The sequence below is a fragment of the Scyliorhinus torazame genome, chromosome 8, assembly GCF_047496885.1.
Source record: "Scyliorhinus torazame isolate Kashiwa2021f chromosome 8, sScyTor2.1, whole genome shotgun sequence".
Lineage (NCBI taxonomy): Eukaryota > Metazoa > Chordata > Chondrichthyes > Carcharhiniformes > Scyliorhinidae > Scyliorhinus > Scyliorhinus torazame.
The window spans coordinates 16,335,070-16,354,184 of NC_092714.1; the positions used below are offsets into that span (position 1 = coordinate 16,335,070).

At 45.0% G+C, this 19,115-nt stretch overlaps 1 protein-coding gene across 3 annotated transcripts in view; it reads right to left on the reverse strand.

Annotated features, from left to right (window-relative positions):
• Positions 1-2,931: 2,931 nt before the first annotated feature.
• The window catches only part of LOC140427663 (neural cell adhesion molecule 2-like), an 896,208-nt gene continuing 880,024 nt past the window's right edge, over positions 2,932-19,115 (reverse strand). For all 3 annotated transcript variants that reach the window (XM_072513136.1, XM_072513135.1, XM_072513137.1), the window contains one exon: positions 2,932-18,784. In XM_072513136.1, the coding sequence (XP_072369237.1) occupies positions 18,673-18,784 (112 nt within the window). In that variant the 3' untranslated portion in view covers positions 2,932-18,672. The remainder of the gene's footprint in view (positions 18,785-19,115) is intronic.

The following is a 19,115-nucleotide window of genomic DNA, read 5'->3' on the forward strand; positions in this document are numbered from 1 at the left end:
TCAAGAAGTGTACCAGAGGCAACAACGTCGACAACAAGTACAACAAAAACAACAATGGAATTACGACTGGTACGACATGATACGACTCTGCAATGCGGGACACTGTTACTGCACAGCTCAGTACAATGACATACCATGGCAGAACGACACAGATTACATTCGGGCGGGCAGCACGATAGCATTGTGGATAGCACAATTGCTTGACAGTTCCAGGGTCCCAGGTTCGATTCCGGCTTGGGTCACTGTCTGTGCGGAGTGTGCACATCCTCCCCGTGTGTGCGTGGGTTTCCTCCGGGTGCTCCGGTTTCCTCCCACAGTCCAAAGATGTGCAAGTTAGGTGGATTGGACATGATAAATTGCCCTTATTGTCCAAAATTGCCCTTAGTGTTGGGTGGGGTTACTGGGTTATGGGGATAGGGTGGAGGTGTGGACCTTGGGTAGGGTGCTCTTTCCAAGAGCCGGTGCAGACCCGATGGGCCGAATGGCCTCCTTCTGCACTGTAAATTCTATGATAATCTATGATAATCTATGATACATCGGTACCACAAGCATCGAAAGAAAAAAAGAGTCCAAGTCAGACAACAAAGTGATTTTGACCACTTCTTGGTTCCTTAAGCACAGGGACACTGACGGCGTTCACTAGGACATGCCACCATCAACATCACCACCTCACCAACAAAACAAGAAAGCCATTCAACCATATTAATGAACTTTGGACTCATACATATGATTTGGACTTTTTGTGCAATCATCCCTCATCATGATTTGAACATGTCATCACTTATCTACCTATTTTGTTCAATTTTCTTTAACACTGTATAAAAAATATGTAACACAAAAAAGGGGGGATGTGGTGATATGCATCACTGTAAATACACAAGGAGTTAATATAAATACACTACACCTAGCTAGACACTAGTGGGAGCATCAGAGACTTCATGACACACAGACATTCAACCAATTGGCCAGTAAGATAGGACACGGCCAATGGGCATTCAAGACACACCCAGAGGTGTCACTTCCATAGGGGGCATTACACCAACCCATATAAAAGGACACAGCACACATGCTCAGTCTCTTTCCAGTGGAGACACATCACACCCACCACGTGGATTGCAGCAGACTGGTTAGTTAATGATAGTTGAGTAGCTATAGCAGGATTAACAGGAGAGTCGATTCCAAGTAGGAGAATTGTTAACAGTTTAATAAAGGTGTTAAAGCTATCTCCAAGTCTGAACCTTCCTTTGTCAGAGTGCACATCAAGGAAGCAGCTTATGCTACATCAACAGCATAACAAAACAGGCTCTTAACACAGAACAGACCGACCCACTCAAGCCCTCACTTCCACCCTATCCCCGTTACCCAACAACCCTTTCTAACCTTTTTTTTTCTGGTCATAAAGGGCAATTTATCATGGCCAATCCACCTAACCTGCACGTCTTTGGACTGTGAGAGGAAACCAGAGCACCCGGAGAAAACCCACGCACACACGGGGAGACTCCACACAGACGGTGACCCAGCGGGGAATCGAACCTGGGACCCTGGCGCTGTGAAGCCACAGTGCTATCCACTTGTGCTACCGTGCTGCCCAGCATTACCAGTCTTGATTCACAGTCCAGTGACTTTGCCATGCTGTCACCATCTCCCTACCCCCCAAAAAATGATCAAAGATGTTTAAAATGATTTGATAGTGTAGCGAGAGAGAGAAAAACAATTGATTCTGCTGGGAGAGTCCAGAACAAACATTAAAATGGGAGTTCAGCCTTTTATGGGTAATGTCAGGAAGTTCGTTACCGCACAGAGGGTAATGGGAATATGAAACTCTCGCCTGAAAAACGATACTGAAGCGAGGAGGCCGTTAATGTTCAAACTGAGGTTAATGGAATTTTGTCAAAGGTATTTTGAGATTTCGAGAGTGTTTCGAGCCGGGACGGCGAAACAGAGTTTGGATACAGGCCGGCTATGATCTAGTTGAATGGCGGGACAGTTCCGAGGGACTGTCCGCCTCCTCCTGTTCCAATGCAAAAGCTTGCAAAACCAGCACCTTCAGGTGAGGAGGGAAAATTGGAAAGAAGGCCCTTTGATTTCCACAGGCACTCAAGGGGATTAAATCCCTTTGTTGGGCCATGTTCCCGAAATGTTCCCAAAAGCGCCTTGCCCACACCATTGACCACTGGAAAACTTTCCCTTTCTTGAACGGACAGCCCTCTGCCTGCACTATCATATCTGTACTTAACCAGAGCAATTCCCACGCTGCTTTAGACTTCCACACATTTCCTTTTCAAACAGCAAAGAAAATTTAGAAATCCTCTCAACGACACAAGAACTATTTAAGCCGATGAGGAACAACGTGAAGCAAAATACATTTCTGTCACTGCAATGCAAGAACTTCCCGTAAAATGCCACTTAAGATCACCGTGGGCATTTTGCGTATGCGCGGGATGGAAGGAAGACTGCACAGCTGAAGCCCTGCTGTGAGGGAAATGGAGAACAGAGGACAATCTGCGGCTGTTATCTTATAAGCTGTGCATGGCGGCAAGCTGCTAGTTAATCAGCTGTGACATTTTGTTGCAAGGAACTTGATCTTCTGATTATTTCATTTATTTAGAAATAAAGTTAACCTTTTATTTTTCTCTAACACATGCAGGATATACTGCATACATGGCATTTAATTAGAAAAGACACAGGAATCGCACATCTGCAGCCTGTACACTGACCAGTCACAGGTTCCTTTGACACACATACAACAGCATCTTTGTGTACAAACATACATTGGAAATCAAACCCAACAAAATAAACAATGTATAAATGTCTTTTGAATTGTCTCCAGAACAGTGTGCACATATTTTCACACATTTAGTCTAACGACAGGAATATGGGAGTTCTCTACTAAAAGTCTTGTAAAAGTCATAACAATACCGGTTCGTAAGAGATTTTGTACACTGGATTTATTCCAAAACGTTCAAACAAGATATGTTTTAAACCAAAGACAAATACCTCAACCGAGGAGCAAAACTTGCATCTTGGAGAGAAAGAAGAAATGAATATTAAATGTTCTGAAAGGGGAAGCTGGCCTCAGCACTGAGGTTATTCCTTTTGTTGCATGAACTCTTCCCCTTTAAGGGGGCATGTTATCTCCCACCAGTGAGGCCATTCCTTTCATGTGGCCTGGATCAGACCAATCATGGTTGCTTCCGTGTGATGTCAACCATAGAATCCCTATAGTGCAGAAGTGTGATATGGTATGAATTAAGTAATGGCATGATGGGAAAACTGGTCAATGGGAAGACTGGTCAGAATGTTTGCTACAATGTAAGAAAGGCTGAACTACTCACTCCAGCTCACCAGGCCCAGGGAAAGAATGTTCACAGTTCACCAGACCCCTGTAAGAAATGCTGCCCTAACCATTTCAGACTGTAAGACTGATAAGGCCAACTCTGCATAACTTGAAGTCTGAAAAAGATCAGAGATGGTCAAGCCATTCCAAAATACCGGACCTCGGCAACCACTGATAAAACTAACTCGTCATAACCCAGGGCCGTAGGAATAAAACAAGATAAGTTCAGGAAGAAATAATTCTACTCAGACCTTTCAATGTTCCCTCCAAGGACAAGATAATGGTATGAGTGATGCGACCAAAAAAGGTCTGTTTTATGACATTGCTTCCGTTTCTATTTCCGATCAAATTCCTGACCATGCTGTTGTCACGCAATCTTGATAATGATAATGTATAAATATTGAGCTGATTCTCTGCGAAAATGCGGACTTGAGAAGGAATCAGCAAGTTTCACTGACTGCTCTCTGACTTCAAGTTTCAGCCATTACTGCATGCAGTCGTTTTGTAAATAAAGTCTAGTTATTTTGTCTTAACGAGCATGTTGAATCTTGCTATTACAGAAGCGGGAAAATATTGACTTTAGCAGAAGGAGGCCATTTGACCCATCGACTGCACCAACCTCTGAAGGAGCACCCTAGCGAGGCCCACAACCCCGCCCCATCCCCAAGACCCCACATTTTGGACATGAAGGGGCAATTTAGCATGGCCAATCCACCCAACCTGCACATCCTTACACTGTGGGAGGAACCCGGAGCACCCGCAGGAAATCCACGCAAACACGGGAGAAGGTGCAAACTCCACACAGAGAGTCACCAAGGCTGGAATTGAACCTGGGTCCCTGGTGTTGTGAGGCAGCAGTGCTAACCACTGTGCCACCATGCCACCCCTAAAGAGGTGACGATCAAATAGACCTGCCACCTGTTCAATCAAAATACCATTCCTCATTGAATGAGTCACAGACCTTGGTACAATCTTAGTGTTCTGCTCCCACTAACCTCCTGCTCTTAGAACCTTACAACAGAGAAAGAGGCCATTTGGTCCAGCATGTCTGTGGTAGCTCTTTGACACATGTATCCTTTCTTCCTGCAGTCTCTACCAACTAGGAATAACTGTGGGATGTACGCCCCCATTCTCGCTGAACAAAACTACCCAGGCTCAATTCAGATACAGCCCACAAAGAGTGAACTTGCAGTCCAGCAGAAAAGAGTAAGATAGATGAAACGAGTAAATGGGAAATGTGAAAGAATTTGAGTAATAAAGGTCTGTCACTTTTGAAAACAGCCTGGTGGGCTGAAAGGGTATTGTGCAGTTTTATACATTCCTAGATGCTGATTGACATTGGCATACATTAGGGTAGTGGGCATAGTAAGTCCAGAGAATTATAGAATTATATAACACTGAAGCAGTCCATTTAGCCCACCATACGTATTGTGGCTCTTTCAAAGAAGTATTCAATTAGCCCACTCCACTGCTCTTTCCCCATTGCTTTGTAAATTCTTCTCCTTATAGTAATCGAGTGTTGCGTCATGATAAAAACAGGATCTTTTGAGGCATTGCCTGATCGGTTTGGTGAATTGGGCAGGAATGTTGAAGGGTTGTCCCAACATTGGTCCCTGTATATTTTTTGCCTCCTCCAAGTGTCCCTCTTATCCGTGAGGTGAAAGGCGTCCTGAATGAGTCGAATCATCAATATAGTGAATGAAGACAATCAGAAGGGCAGAGACAGAACACATTGTCAGTTCACTGTCAGTTGCGTATGGTGCATACAATGAGTAAAACTACTCCAAGTTGTGTTCTTTTTCGTAGTATGAAATGATCCCTCAGGATAATGAGTCAGAGTCACAGGCAGCATTTACCCAACTCATGTTTTTATCTGTAGGCTTTCTGTTCAGGCCCACAGCTATTCAACATGCACAGAAAGGAATGACTGCACTGAATGGAGTTCACTCGAATTCCCTTCTTTAAAGGCCCGAGCGACCCTTTCAGGTGAAAACAAACCAAAAACCTTCCGCCACACCACAAAGCAATTAACAACAAAGAATACAGGAGTACAAGTTAACAAAAAAAAGCCCAGTGAAGCTTTACATCTGTATAACAGACTTTTTTTTTTTACAGTTTTTTACAGTAAGTTTTAAAAATCAAACATTTTCAGAAATAAAACACAAATTCAAGAGAAACAAAATATTAATAAGTCAAATGTTATAGCTGAGGATCTTTAATTCTATCTGACCACATGTACGCAAAGACCATGAAGAGGAATGATAACAGGCTTCTCATAAGATGGCTGCCAGGAGCATTAAAATGGTGGATTAAGCAACTGTGGAACAAATCATTTGCTTCTTTTGAAATAAGATGGTTTTATTGTTTCTCCGAACAGAGCAGGAATGGTCCAGGAAAGAGTACACATAAAGCATTTCACCTGGAAGGGTTCATGGTCCTTGGATATGTGCTGGAAGATATTTGTACGTGTTTTTTTTGTCACTCCCTTGCCTACCTACCCATGTCACGTACCACCCCCACCCTTCCTGCCCAGCCCCCCTGATCCCAAACACACAGCTTCAAAACGCATTTGTCGCAATGGACCAAATTGGCCCTGTCTTCCATGGGCTGCGACCCCACAATTCATAGAATCATAGATTGCTACAGGAGGAAAGGATCCCTTTTGGTCCCTCGGTCAGTACTGGCTGGATGGAAGGCCTATCTCCCACCCCCCTGCTTTTTTCCCATAACCTTCCAGATCTTCTCCCTTTCAAGTATATATCCAACTTCCTCTTGAAAATTATTACTGGCACTGCACCCTCCATAGTTCAGGCACCACATTTCAAATCATAACAAGAGGGGCTCCACCAAAGAAACATTTTCCTCATCATCGCCTCCGGCTCTTTTGCCAAGGGTTGTAACGGATGACTGTGACAGGACTGTGCCTGCCAAAGCGAGATATGTGGTATGGAGGGGAGAGGGCACCAAAGTAACTCTAGGCATGCATGCCATGACAAGCACAGCTCCGGGGCACCTGCCAATGTCAAGCTGATTACAGATCGAACCTCAGGCTGTCCTGGCTTGGTGGGAGGAGGAGGAATTAAGCATCCATGGGAAAAATGTAAATGCCAACACCTTTTCTAAACTCAATCATTTTTGTGATTTTCCAAGGAGGGGGTGGGTGGAGGAGAGGAGTGTCCAAGTGTGTACTATCTCACACACAACTGAGTGGGTGTATGTGCCTGCATTTGAGTGCCAGCTGGCCTCAAGCAGCGGGGATCCTCCTGGCTTGGGAGTCTGTATCAGGGCTGGTTTAGCACACTGGGCTAAATCGCTGGCTTTGAAAGCAGACCAAGGCAGACCAGCAGCATGGTTCAATTCCCGTACCAGCCTCCCCGAACAGGCGCCGGAATGGTGACTAGGGGCTTTTCACAGTAACTTCATTTGAAGCCTACTCGTGACAATAAGCGATTTAAAAAAGCATGGAGAGCACCCTTGCCTCTGAGTCAGAAAGTTAGAGGTTCAAGCCACACTCTGGAGACTTGCGTGCAACAATCTAGCTGACCCTCCAGTGCTGGTTCAGAGGAAGTGCCGCGCTGCCTTTCAAGTGAGATGATAAACAAAATTGTACTCTCTAATGAATTTAAAACATCCCATAGAGACTTATTAAAGGGAAGTAGTTTTTCCTGGTTACTGTAGCTGTGCCTCAATCAACATCAGCGAATCATAGAATTGACAGTGCAGAAGGAGGCCATTCGGCCTATCGAGTCTGCACCGGCCTTTGGAAAGAGCACCCACCCCAGGCCCAAGCCTCTACCCTATCCCTGTAACCCCACCTAACCTTTTTTGATCATAGCCAATCCACCTCACCTGCACATCTTTGGACTGTGGGAGGAAACCGGAGCACCCGGAGGAAACCCACACAGACACTGGGAGAAGGTGCAGACTCCTCACAGACAGTGACATTTTTCTGCTCATTCTTGGGCATGGCTGTTACACATTATTTAACAGTGACTACAAAATGTAAGGTAAGGTAAAGTCGTCATAGTCCCAGTTGACCATAGGCTGCTTTCCCCTTTGAGGGGGGAGAGCTGACTGGTGGTGATTGAACCGGAGGGTCACCACACCTCAGGCGAGGGGCCTTCATGAATAACCACAGCCAGTTCTACAAAAAGTATCTAATTGACAGTAATTATTTGGGATGTCCTGAAAGGTGCTAAACATACCTTCCCTTTTTAAGGTTCTTTCCGCTCTGCTCCACATATCATTCTGAGTTGAAAAGGCCAGGCAGACTAGCTATAATGAGGGCGGGGCACTGCCAGTTGCATCCTCACCAAAATCCTTTTCAAGCTCGTGGTCTTCATTATTCTGATCAGCCAATCTCAGACGGAAGCCTGACAGGCACCCCGCCCCCCCCTCCCCCTCCCCACCCCAGCGATAAAACACTGGGACACTCTGGGGGGAGGGGAATCGGGTTGAGGGTCGGACCTCTGCCCTTCTGTGGACAAGACAGTAGACAATCTGATTGACCAGCATCTGTCGCTGCCCCAACAGTGCCAGGGCTCAGTAGTGAAGAAGATCACGTTGACTGGAGACAGTTAAGTACCAGGAATATAGGGTAGGGCGGGACCACAGTGCCTAGTGAGGGTCGAGAGGTGAGGCGGGGATGTTGGGTTTTGGAGGAAAGGTGGAGAGGAACAAAAGGGGCAGTGACATCTTGGATGGGTGCCCCGAGGTCTGGTTTAGCTCAATGGGCTAGACAGCTGGCTTGTAGTGCAGAACAAGGGTAGCAGCGCGGGTTCAATTCCCGTACCGGCTGTGGGAATTCTGAATTTTCCCTCAGTGTACCCGAACAGGTGCCGGAATGTGGCAACTAGAGTCATATCACAGTAACTTCATTGAAGCCGACTTGTCACAATAAAAGATTATTATTATATGTTCTGGCACCCACAATTGATGAGACCCCCTCCTTCCTTCCGACCTTTTCAAAGAAGCTTCTTGAAAATGGCTTTCACATTCTGGCCGGCCTGCCACTGTCCAGCGTTTTGTGACAATGGAGGTGGGTTCAGGCCTTTAATTCGCTCACTCCCGACCCCCTATTAGGGGAAACAGACAGGGGGTGGGCTGTGTACCTAACATATTTTACATGCCCCACCCTGTTAAAAACACAGCATGGGGGACTGGGGTGGGGGGTGGGTGGGGGGCTGGCAGGGGGAGGCCATAAATCCAGCCCCAAGTTTGGCTTTACGTAACACAGTTGGGGATGCGTGAGAGCGTCTTTGGGCTGATTCTTCTGGCCCTGCTTTTTCTCTCAAAGGGTTAAGCATCGAAGATCCAACCGGTGCTTCCCACAGATGGCACGACAAAGATATGACACTCACCATGTAGGTGGGAGCTTGGAATCTTCTATTCCACGAGGCAGCTGGACAAGAAGCTACCAGATGGCTCTGTACATATTTGTAAACAAGAGCACATTATCTGATGAATTTGTTTGGGGGATTTACGTCATCCCTGTATTTCACAGGGAATCAATAGTCTGTGTCACTGCGACAGAGCTCAGAGGCACAACGTTGAGGCAGAACATCAGGGGAAATTCGATGGTGGGGTGTGCAGAATAAAACCATTGCCAAAAAAAAACTTTTGCCTTCAGTCTCCCACTTTGGTGCCTCCGAGAGAATCCAATTCTTACCACGCAGTTCACTTGCTGGCTGCTTGACAGAAAGGCTCTCATCAAATCCCTCAGAAAAATGACTACAAACTTACTAAGTAGAAAAAGGAGAACGATCACAGGATAGGGGTGGAGTGTGGGCTTGTTGTCGAGAGGAGGGTTTGAACATAGCAGTAAGAACATGCTGAAGAAAGTATGAATTAATACCGAAGTGGTGAGAACGTAAAGAGGTTCAGATAGAAATAAATGGAATTTACAACACATGTAAAGCCCAACAGGTCCATGATATGCATAGACTTCTTTCACCCTACTTTACCTCACCCCATCAACAGAACATACTTTATAACGACCGGCAACAGTGGGCTTTGGGTTAAGCACATGGGTAGCACCATAATGCAGTTGAATACGGGTTTTCATACGCGTTTTCCCACTTACAAAATTGCTGACCTCAGCTGAATTACCATGGGGAGAGAAATGTTGATTGGATCTCATCCACACTTTTGGGTTGAAATGGAGGGGAGGTGGGGGGTAGGGTGAGAGACTTAATAGAATGGAATTAGAATTAGAACATAGAACATAGAACATAGAACAGTACAGCACAGTATAGGCCCTTCGGCCCACAATGTTGTGCCGACCATTTATCCTAATCTAAGATCAACCTAACCTACACCCCTTCAATTTACTGCTGCCCATGTGCCTGTCTAAGAGTCACTTAAATGCCCCTAATGATGCTGGCTCCACCACCTCCGCTGGCAGTGCATTCCACACACCCACCACTCTCTGTGTAAAGAACCTACCTCTGACATCCCCCCTATACCTTCTTCCAATCACCTTAAAATTATGTCCCCTCATGACAGCCATTTCCACGCTGGGGAAAAGTCTCTGGCTATTCACTCTATCCATGCCTCTCATCACCTTGTACACCTCTATCAAGTCACCTCACTTCCTTCTTCGCTCCAGTGAGAAAAGCCCTAGCTTCCTCAACCTTTCATCATAAGACATGCCCTCCAGTCCAGGCAGCATCCTGGTAAATCTCCTCTGTACCCTCTCCAAAGCATCCACATCCTTCCTATAATGAGGCGACCAGAACGGGACCAGAATTGTTTATGGACTTGGTGTTAGGCATTTTTGCTACTGTATGCTCCTCCCCAGGGCATCGTGGAAGAGTTGAACCTCAGACAAACGAGGAACATAATGGCCAAAATGGTGTTGGGTATGAGGAGAAAGAGGACAGCATCGGCATTAATCATTAGGTTTTTCTGGGATTCCGGGAGGATAAATACCAGAATAACACTTGTCTGCTGGTATCAATTCCAAAAAGAAATGCTGGTAAAATGTTAATCATTCAAAAATAATTCTCAGAAAAATAAAGAGCTCCATGGATATTGCTGTTCATGTTGGAATACATGGCATAGTTTACAATTGCCGAAGGTGCACTGACTTCTCATTGAGGTGCATCTAACTCATTGGCAAGAGTAAAAGGTTCTCGCTGTTTCACCATGTGCTGATATGCAGCTGCACCAAAAGATGATGTGGAATTGCTGGCGTTGGACTGGGGTGGGAACAGTAGGGGCTGGTTTAGTACAGTGGGCCAAATAGCTGGCTTGTAATGCAGAACAAATCCAGCAGCGCGGGTTCAATTCCCGTACCAGCCTCCCCAAACAGGTGCCGGAATGTGGCGACTAGGGGCTTTTCACAATAACTTCATTGAAGCCTACTTGTGACAATAAGCAGTTATTATTATTATTAAGAGTCTCACAACTGCAGGTTAAAGTCCAGCAGGTTTATCTTGAATCACTAGCTTTCGGTGCGCAGCTCCTTCATCGGGTGAGTGAAGAGGTGAGTTCCACAAACACCTAAATTGACAAAGTCAATGATACAAGATGACACTTTGAATGAGAGTCTTTGCAGGTAATTAAGTCTTTACAGGTCCAGACGGTGCGACTGGAGAGAGGGAGAATCACAGGTTAAAGAGGCATGAATTGGCTCAAGCCAGGGCAGTTGGTAGGATTTTGCAAGCCCAGGCCAGTTGGTGGGGGGTGAACGGAAAGCGACATGAATCCAAGGTCCCGGTTGAGGCCGTACTCATGCGTGCGGAACTTGGCTTAAGTTTCTGCTTGGTGATTCTGCAATGTTGCGCGTCCTGAAGGCTGCCCTGGAGAACGCTTACCCGAAGAGGAACCCACCTCTTCATTCACCTGAGGAAGGAGCTGTGCTCCGAAAGCTAGTGATTCGAAACAAACCTGTTGAACTTTAACCTGGTGTTGTAAGGCTCTTACTGTCCCAAATGACGTTGAATAATAGTTAATGTAGTTAAGGGGCTGTTTCCAACATTGTACATGATTCAGGATTCAGGACAAAGAAGACATAATTAATACTCGCTAATGGTCACCAGTTGCCCAACTCAGCTTGGCATTCATCATAGCGCAAGCCATGGCGCTGGTTTAATGGTTAAACCAAATAACCTTCCAACCTGCTGCCCACACAGACGTTAGTGTTTGGGCACAGGAAACTGTGCCACATAACACTTCGCTAGTGTACTTACAAGCTCAAGTTCAATATTCTGCAGCTGGAGATTCTCTTTGAGTAGAACTGGTTCAGAAGACTGTGCTGTAATAAAGGGTTAGCATACACCTTTGCTATAGGGTGTACATTTATGACCATTATAATGAATTTCGAACATTAAAGTGTTCATAACAACGTAAATACTTTTGTTCATTCCATGGCAAAAAAAATAAGAATTGTATCTGAAAATTAGAATAGAATCATCATAGAATTTACAGTGCAGCAGGAGGCCATTCAGCCCATTGAGTCTGCACCAGCCCTTGGAAGGAGCACCCTATTAAGCTCATGCTTCCACCCTATCCCCGTACCCAGTAACCCCACCTAACCTTTTTAGACACTAGGGGCAATTTGTCATGTCCAATCCACCTAACCTGCACATCTTTGGATTGTGGGAGGAAACCGGAGCACCCGGAGGAAGCCCACGCACACATTGGGAGAACGTGCAGACTCTGCACATACAGTGACCCAAGCCGGGAATCGAACCTGGGACCCTGGAGCTGTGAAGCTACTGTGCTACACTGTGCTACCAAATAGGATCAGTATTCAGGACCCAGAACCTAGGAAGGATCATAGCAACACAGGAACAGGAGGAGGCCATTCAGCCGTTTGAGCCTGTTCCAAAATTTGGTCAGTTAATAGCTAACCTGTACCTTAACTCAGTCTATCTACCCAATTAGTCCTTTAACCCTCAACACCTCTGCTGAATCAATGTTAGTACTTTGCATGTCTTCACAGCAGAAGAAATAAAACCATTTCAGAAGTGGTGGGGAATTAAGGGAGCAATGAGAATAAGAAACTGTAGAAGATAAATAAATGGCACGAAAAGTCTTAAATTGCCCTGGACGTGATGGTCTGCAAGCTAGGTTTTAAAAGAGGCAACTGGTCAGGCAGTCAAAGCACTGGGTTTGATCTTCCAGAATTCTCTAGAGTGGCGAACACACCCCATGGATTGGAAGGTAGCAAATGTAACCTGGTTGTGGTTTATTTTGCCATTGCTTCATGGGGTGTGGGTGTCGCTGGCTGGGCCAGCATTTATTGCCCACCCATAATTGCCCTTGAGAAGTGTTGGCGTGGAACTGCTGCAGTCTATGTGGTGTAAGAACAGTGCTGTTAGGGAGGCAGTTCCAGGATTTTGACCCAGCGACAGTGAGGGAACGACGATGCAGTTCCAAGTCAGGATGGTGGGTGACTTGGAGGGAAACTTGCAGGTAGCAGCATCTGCTGCCCTTGTCCTTCTATGTGTTAGAGGTCACGGGTTTGGAAGGAGACTTGGTGAGCCGCGACGCAGATTATATAGGCCAGTTAACCTGACATCAGTAATAGGGAAAATGCAGGCATTTATTATGATGAATGTGAATATTATGAATATGGTAAAGGGGCACTTAGAAAATCATAATATGGTTAGACCGAGTCAACACAGATTTATGAAGTTTTTTTATGATGTTTGACAAACCTATTAAAAGTTGTAACCAGCGGAGTAGATGAGGGAGAACCAGTAGATGCAGTGCATTTGGATTTTAATTTGATATGGTGCCACAAACCTGCCTCCCATCCATTGACTCCATCTACACCTCCCGCTGCCTGGGGAAAGTGGGCAGTATAATCAAAGATCCCTCCCACCCAGCTTACTCACTCTTTCAACTTCTTCCATCGGGCAGGAGATACAGAAGTCTGAGAACACGCACGAACAGACTCAAAAACAGCTTCTTCCTCACTGTTACCAGACTCCTAAATGACCCTCTTATGGACTGACTTCATTAACACTACACCCTGTATGCTTCATCCGATGCCGGTGCTTATGTAGTTACATTGTATATGTTGTGTTGCCCTATTATGTATTTTCTTTTATTCCCTTTTCTTCTCATGTACTTAATGATCTGTTGAGCTGCTCGCAGAAAAATACTTTTCACTGTACCTCGGTACACGTGACAATAAACAAATCCAATCCAATCCAATCCACAGAAGAAGTTATTATACAAAATTAGGTCTGTTGGGATAGGGGATAATATATTAGGATGGATTGAGAATTGATTAATTGAAAGAAAACAGAGTATGAATATATAGGTATTTTTTAGCTTGTAATTGGTAGGGTCCCACGAGGATCATTGAATGTTTGAATATTGGCTACTATTAATCAACACCAGCCGCTTAACTGAGGGGATTGAGTACGGCATATCCAGGTGGACCTGGGTACTCTTGTACATGGACGACAAGAGGTTAACACACAAATACAATGAAAGGAAATGGAATGTTGGCCTTTATTACAAGAATATAAGAGAAAATGCATCTTTGTACTTATATATAGGTTCTTGGTGAGACCATCCAAGATAACCTATGGCACCTCATGACCCCTTCCACCCCAATGGAGATTAATATCCCATTTTTCATCCCATGCCCTCTAGCCACCTTCCATGGCCCCATGAATCAGGCCCCCTCTTCACCCACACCCCTATGGCCATATTTGGCCCCTATGCCGATTTAGTGCCAACAAATGCCATCCACCAACTACTCTCTGCCATTACACACCCCATCAACTTACCTAGTATCCTTTGACAGTTTTGTGATAGTGTTAATGGTTCTTTGACAGTTTAGCAGTTCATTGACAGTTTGGCAGTGCCAATGCGTTATGCATATTCTACGCACATTCATGTTTACTTTTAACAACCATGTTTACAATTAACAATTCCAAAGGGTGCCTTACCTCTCTGAAAGGTTTCCCAGGTCACATCTAAAGGGGTAATCCAAACAAATCCACCAAGTTCAGACCAGCTGTTACCTGGTCTAATCTGCACACTTCGGGTTTCACTTTCCTGGCCTATCAAAAGCCCACTTTGGTTGAGGCAGCTGGTGATTTGAATGGCCCACTGCCTCCATACATGGTGCATGCATGACTCCAGACCCCCCTCTGTGAAAATAGGAAATGCCATGTCCAGAGGCAGGACTGAGAATTTCTGGGCTTGACTGTCATTTCTGTCTCTCCGCCATGGCAAAAATCTGGGCCATCAGATGTGTGTTAGCTGTTCAGGACATCACTGCTGAGCTTGGACCTATGTTCACCCAGAATTCATTCCAGGAGTCACTGAAAAATAGGAAGGGCACGACTTCTGGCTTAGTTGCCCCCAGCCATAGGCTACGCAAACCTCGCTAACTCATAAATATTGAGGGCAGATGTAACGTCCTATCTAATGCGGCAGGTGAGATAGCTCAGTGACCACAAACCAGAAAGCGAACTTCGAGCCAGGATTTCCTGGTCCTCTCGTGGTGGGACCCGTCACAGGAGATTCGGCAACCTGGCCAAAGTCCAATGGCTTTCGGAGGAACTGGACAATTTCAGCGGCGGGCTGGGCTGTGAAATCTAGTCCTTGGACTTTCCTGTGCTTCTACGAATTAGCACTACAAATCAGGTTTTGGCCATTATCACACCTGGTTGGAATTCAAAGAGGCGGATGTTTTGTTATATAGCGCTCTTGTTAGAATCCATTCAAAGAATTGTGTTTGAGGCAACACATCTCAAGGGCCTGAATGTCCTACTTAAGTTGTTAAAATTCCATGTATTCTTGACCTCCAGACATTTTAGGAAGCATTTCCTCCTGATTATTTCTGCAAACAATAGATGACTTAAACTGGGGGGGATATCTTGAGTCCACTGCTGATTTCAAATGGGGTGGCTTCGACAACACAACTTCCACATGGTCCCGTGAGGGAGCGATCAACCAAGGTTCTTGCTCCTGATAGGAATATAGGAAGAGATTCCTGATAGTAATATAGGAATATAGAATCAGGAAGAGGCCATTTAGAGCCTGTTCCTCCACCACAACTGATCTATCAGCTAGCTCCATCTACCCACTTTTTCTTTTATTCATTCATGGCGTCAGTCCATCCCTAATTGTCCTTGAGAAGGAGGTGGTGATCTGCCTTCTTGAGTACAACTGAGGGGCTTGCACAGCCATTTGGAACAGCATTTAAGAGTCAATCATATTGCGGTAGTTGCATATGAGCCAGACTGAGTACAGGCAACAGATTTCTCTCCCTCAAACACATTAGTGAAACGGATGGGTTTTTGCAACAATCCAGTATTTACATGGTCACCATGATTGATGTTAGGTTTTTTGTTTCAGATTAATTTAATGAACTGTATTTAAATGACTGCGCTGTCTCTGTATCATGAGATAATGCATCTGGACTACGATCCAGTAGTGTAACCACTATGTGCAACATTATTCCATATCACTTTGTTCTTTTTATTCATTCATGGGGTGTGAGGGTCGCTGGCTAGGCTAGCATTTGTTCCCCATCCCTAATTGCCCTTGAGGTAAAAGTGCCGTCAGCCTGCACATCTTTGGGTTGTGGGGGTGAAATCCACGCAAACACGGGGAGAATGTGCAAACTCCACATGGACAGTGACCCAGAACCGGGATCGAACCAAGTACCTCGGCGCCGTGAGGCAGCAGGGCTAACCCACTGCGCCACCGTGCTGCCCCGCATGGTTATCATTATTAAGGCGAGCTCAAGAATCTATAAGTTGCAGATTTCAAATTAACAACTGACACAGAATCAACAGCCACTCGCGGAAGGATTTTCGAAACATTATCATCCTTTGAGTGTCGAAGCATTTCCTAATTTAGCATCTGAAAGGCCGAGGTCTAATGTTTAGACTGTACATTCTAGTCATATACTCACCAACCAGAGGAGAACATTTCTCCCTATCCACCCTATCTGTGCACCTTAATACCTTGAAAACTTTGGTCAAATCACTCCTAAATGTTCTGACTTTGAGTGAATGTAACCCTAGTTTGAAATGAAATGAAAATCACTTATTGTCACAAGTAGGCTTCAAATGAAGTTACTGTGAAAAGCCCCTAGTCGCCACATTCCAGCGGCGCCTGTTCGGGGAGGCTGTTACGGGGATTGAACGGTGCTGCTGGCCTGCCTTGGTCTGCTTTCAAAGCCAGCGAGTTAGCCCTGTGCTAAACAGCCCCTACTCTCACTTCGTAATTTGTGTACTCTCACTTTGTAATTTAACCCTTGGAGCCCAGTAGCATTATGGTGAATAAAGCAGAACTCCCTCAAAGCTCAACATACCCAACATGATTGTTATCCACCAACTTCGCACTGAAAGTGTTCATGTGTGGATGTCAGCAGAGGCCTGTCATTGTTCCATGATGCCCATGGCTGAATAATATACTGGCACTCACTATCAAGGCTCACACACGAATCGTGGTGACCTCGGAAAGGACCCGTGAAACCAGAGGAGCCAGCTCAGGGGTTTCACATCGAGGTGGACAAAACTGGCTATGGAGCGAACTGTCAGCGTGCTGAACTTCAATGATGACAAGTGCCGAGTATTGCATACAGGGGGCAAAATATGATTGAAATATGGAGGTATTTTTGGTCTGATGAGTTGTCGTGATCTGGAATATGATGCCTGAAAGAATGGTGGATGCAGATTCAACACTAACTTTCAAATTGAAATTAGGTAAATATTTGAAAAGAAAAAAAAAAATCACAGGGCTATGGGGAAGCAATAGGACCGTTGAATTAATTGAATGGCTCTTCCAAAATTCTGCCAATGGATCTAATGACCTCCTTCTGTGCTGTAAGATGACTGGTTGTAAAGAAGCTGTTCCCCAAAAATAACTCAGCAACCTCAGGATAATAAATCGAGGGGAGCAATAGTTTAAGATTAGATAGACAGACGAGACTTATGGTTAAGTGCCTCTCGTTATCAGTACTGACCGATGGAGACAACCAAACCACACATGGTGTCCTCAGTTGAACATCACGGCTACTCAAGTGGACTTTTCCTGCACCAGCCATCAACACACCTTCCCAAAAGAAAAAATGGGAAGCAAGTTTATGGGAAAAGTCAGCTTGGGCACTGGAATTCTGTTTGGTCCACGCCTCTTTGTGAAAAAGTCCCTGCTATCAATCATTAGTGAATGACGCTTTATTCCTTTCAATGGCACAGACTACCTGGAAGAATGAGCTGGCATTAGCTTGACAGAAGTCAAACAAAATCTTCAAATCTTAGGGAAATCTGCTCGCCTTCACTCTACCCTCTTAACAACCTCATATCAACTTGACTAGGCAAAGGTCAGGCTTAACTGCACTTCTGGCAGCGAGCATTCATAAGACATGGGGACCCACTAGAAGTATCGACAGCCTGAAACATGGGAGTTGCTGAACAAGCTAACGCTGCAAGGCTTCTTCCTGACTGTGCTTTAATAGTCAATAGTATTCTATTCTGGTCAAGCCAATGACCCTCTCTGGGTACGTCAAGCGAATGGCATTCTTTGTGTGGGCTAAATAACAGTGGGTCACCTGGGTTATCCAATGCGTTGCGACGGAAGCTTCAGTCGACAGATGGGAATTAAACGTCCTCTTTGATCTGCATGTGCGTGGGCATCAAAACAAGTTATTACTGCGATGGCATTCCCACAATATGAAATGTAGTCGAACGAAAGTACATTAGTCGCATTAAATATCTTATAATCTTTGTTGGGAAGGGTGGCGGGGATTAACTTCAAGGGGAAAAATGTCAAGACGCAAACGTGTGATATTTGAAATCTAAACAGTAGCTTCTGCCGCTAACCATCTCAAAGCCAATCCACCTCGAGTTGCTTAAAACCACAATGAATCCATAGTCACTTCCTTTTTCCTCTTCATTGCCACCCATTGGAATAAGAATGAATTGCACAAGGAACATAATTGCATTCTTCAGAACAAATAAAACGTCATGATACACCAACTGGGAAACAACAGCTTGACCGTTTTGTCCGCTGTATATATATAATATATATATATATATATGGAGAGAGAGAGAGCAATATAAAGATTGTTTCTAACTTTTACTTCACAATATCATTTACATGTTACACTTCTTCATTTTCTGAATGGCAAAAGGGGAAAAAAAAATAATTAAGACAGAAATTTTCTTTTTCAAAAATCCTTCCAGAAAAATGAGGACAAATTTCGACTTCTTGTATGACTGATAATGCAACTTATGAAAGTTTCCAAAGCCATTCTAATGCCTCAGCCTCACAAATATGTATTTCTGTTCCCCACAAGTATTGGTTGCAAGGGTATCCGTGTTTCGGACGTTCCTTTGACAGAGTTCTTCCCATTATGCTTTGCTGCTGTCTTCTTTTGGTTGGATGACATCGTTGGGCACCGCCTCTTCTATGTTCTCCGGACTCAAAGCTTCCTTGGCGTTGCCTTCCTTCAATGGTAGCTTTCTGCAAATGATTGACAGATCAGAAGAAACTGTGAGGACAATTATTCCAAAGGAGCACATTATAGGCGAAGTCACTAGTAACCTCTGACACTGGCCAGCTCATGCTTCCTGAGGATATAAAGTTGCATTCAAATCATGCTTCTCACGTACAAAGTGCTTCACAGCCAATGAATTACTTTTGATTGCATAGACACTTTCTTTGCAGGAAAATGCACACAAGAGGTGCAATGTAATGAGGATGCTGGATGGGTGGGCAATGGCCAGCCACCAAAATTGGCAGCACCGTGCTGACCCCATCTCCAGGCGTAAAATGGCCACCGTCCTCTGTTTGG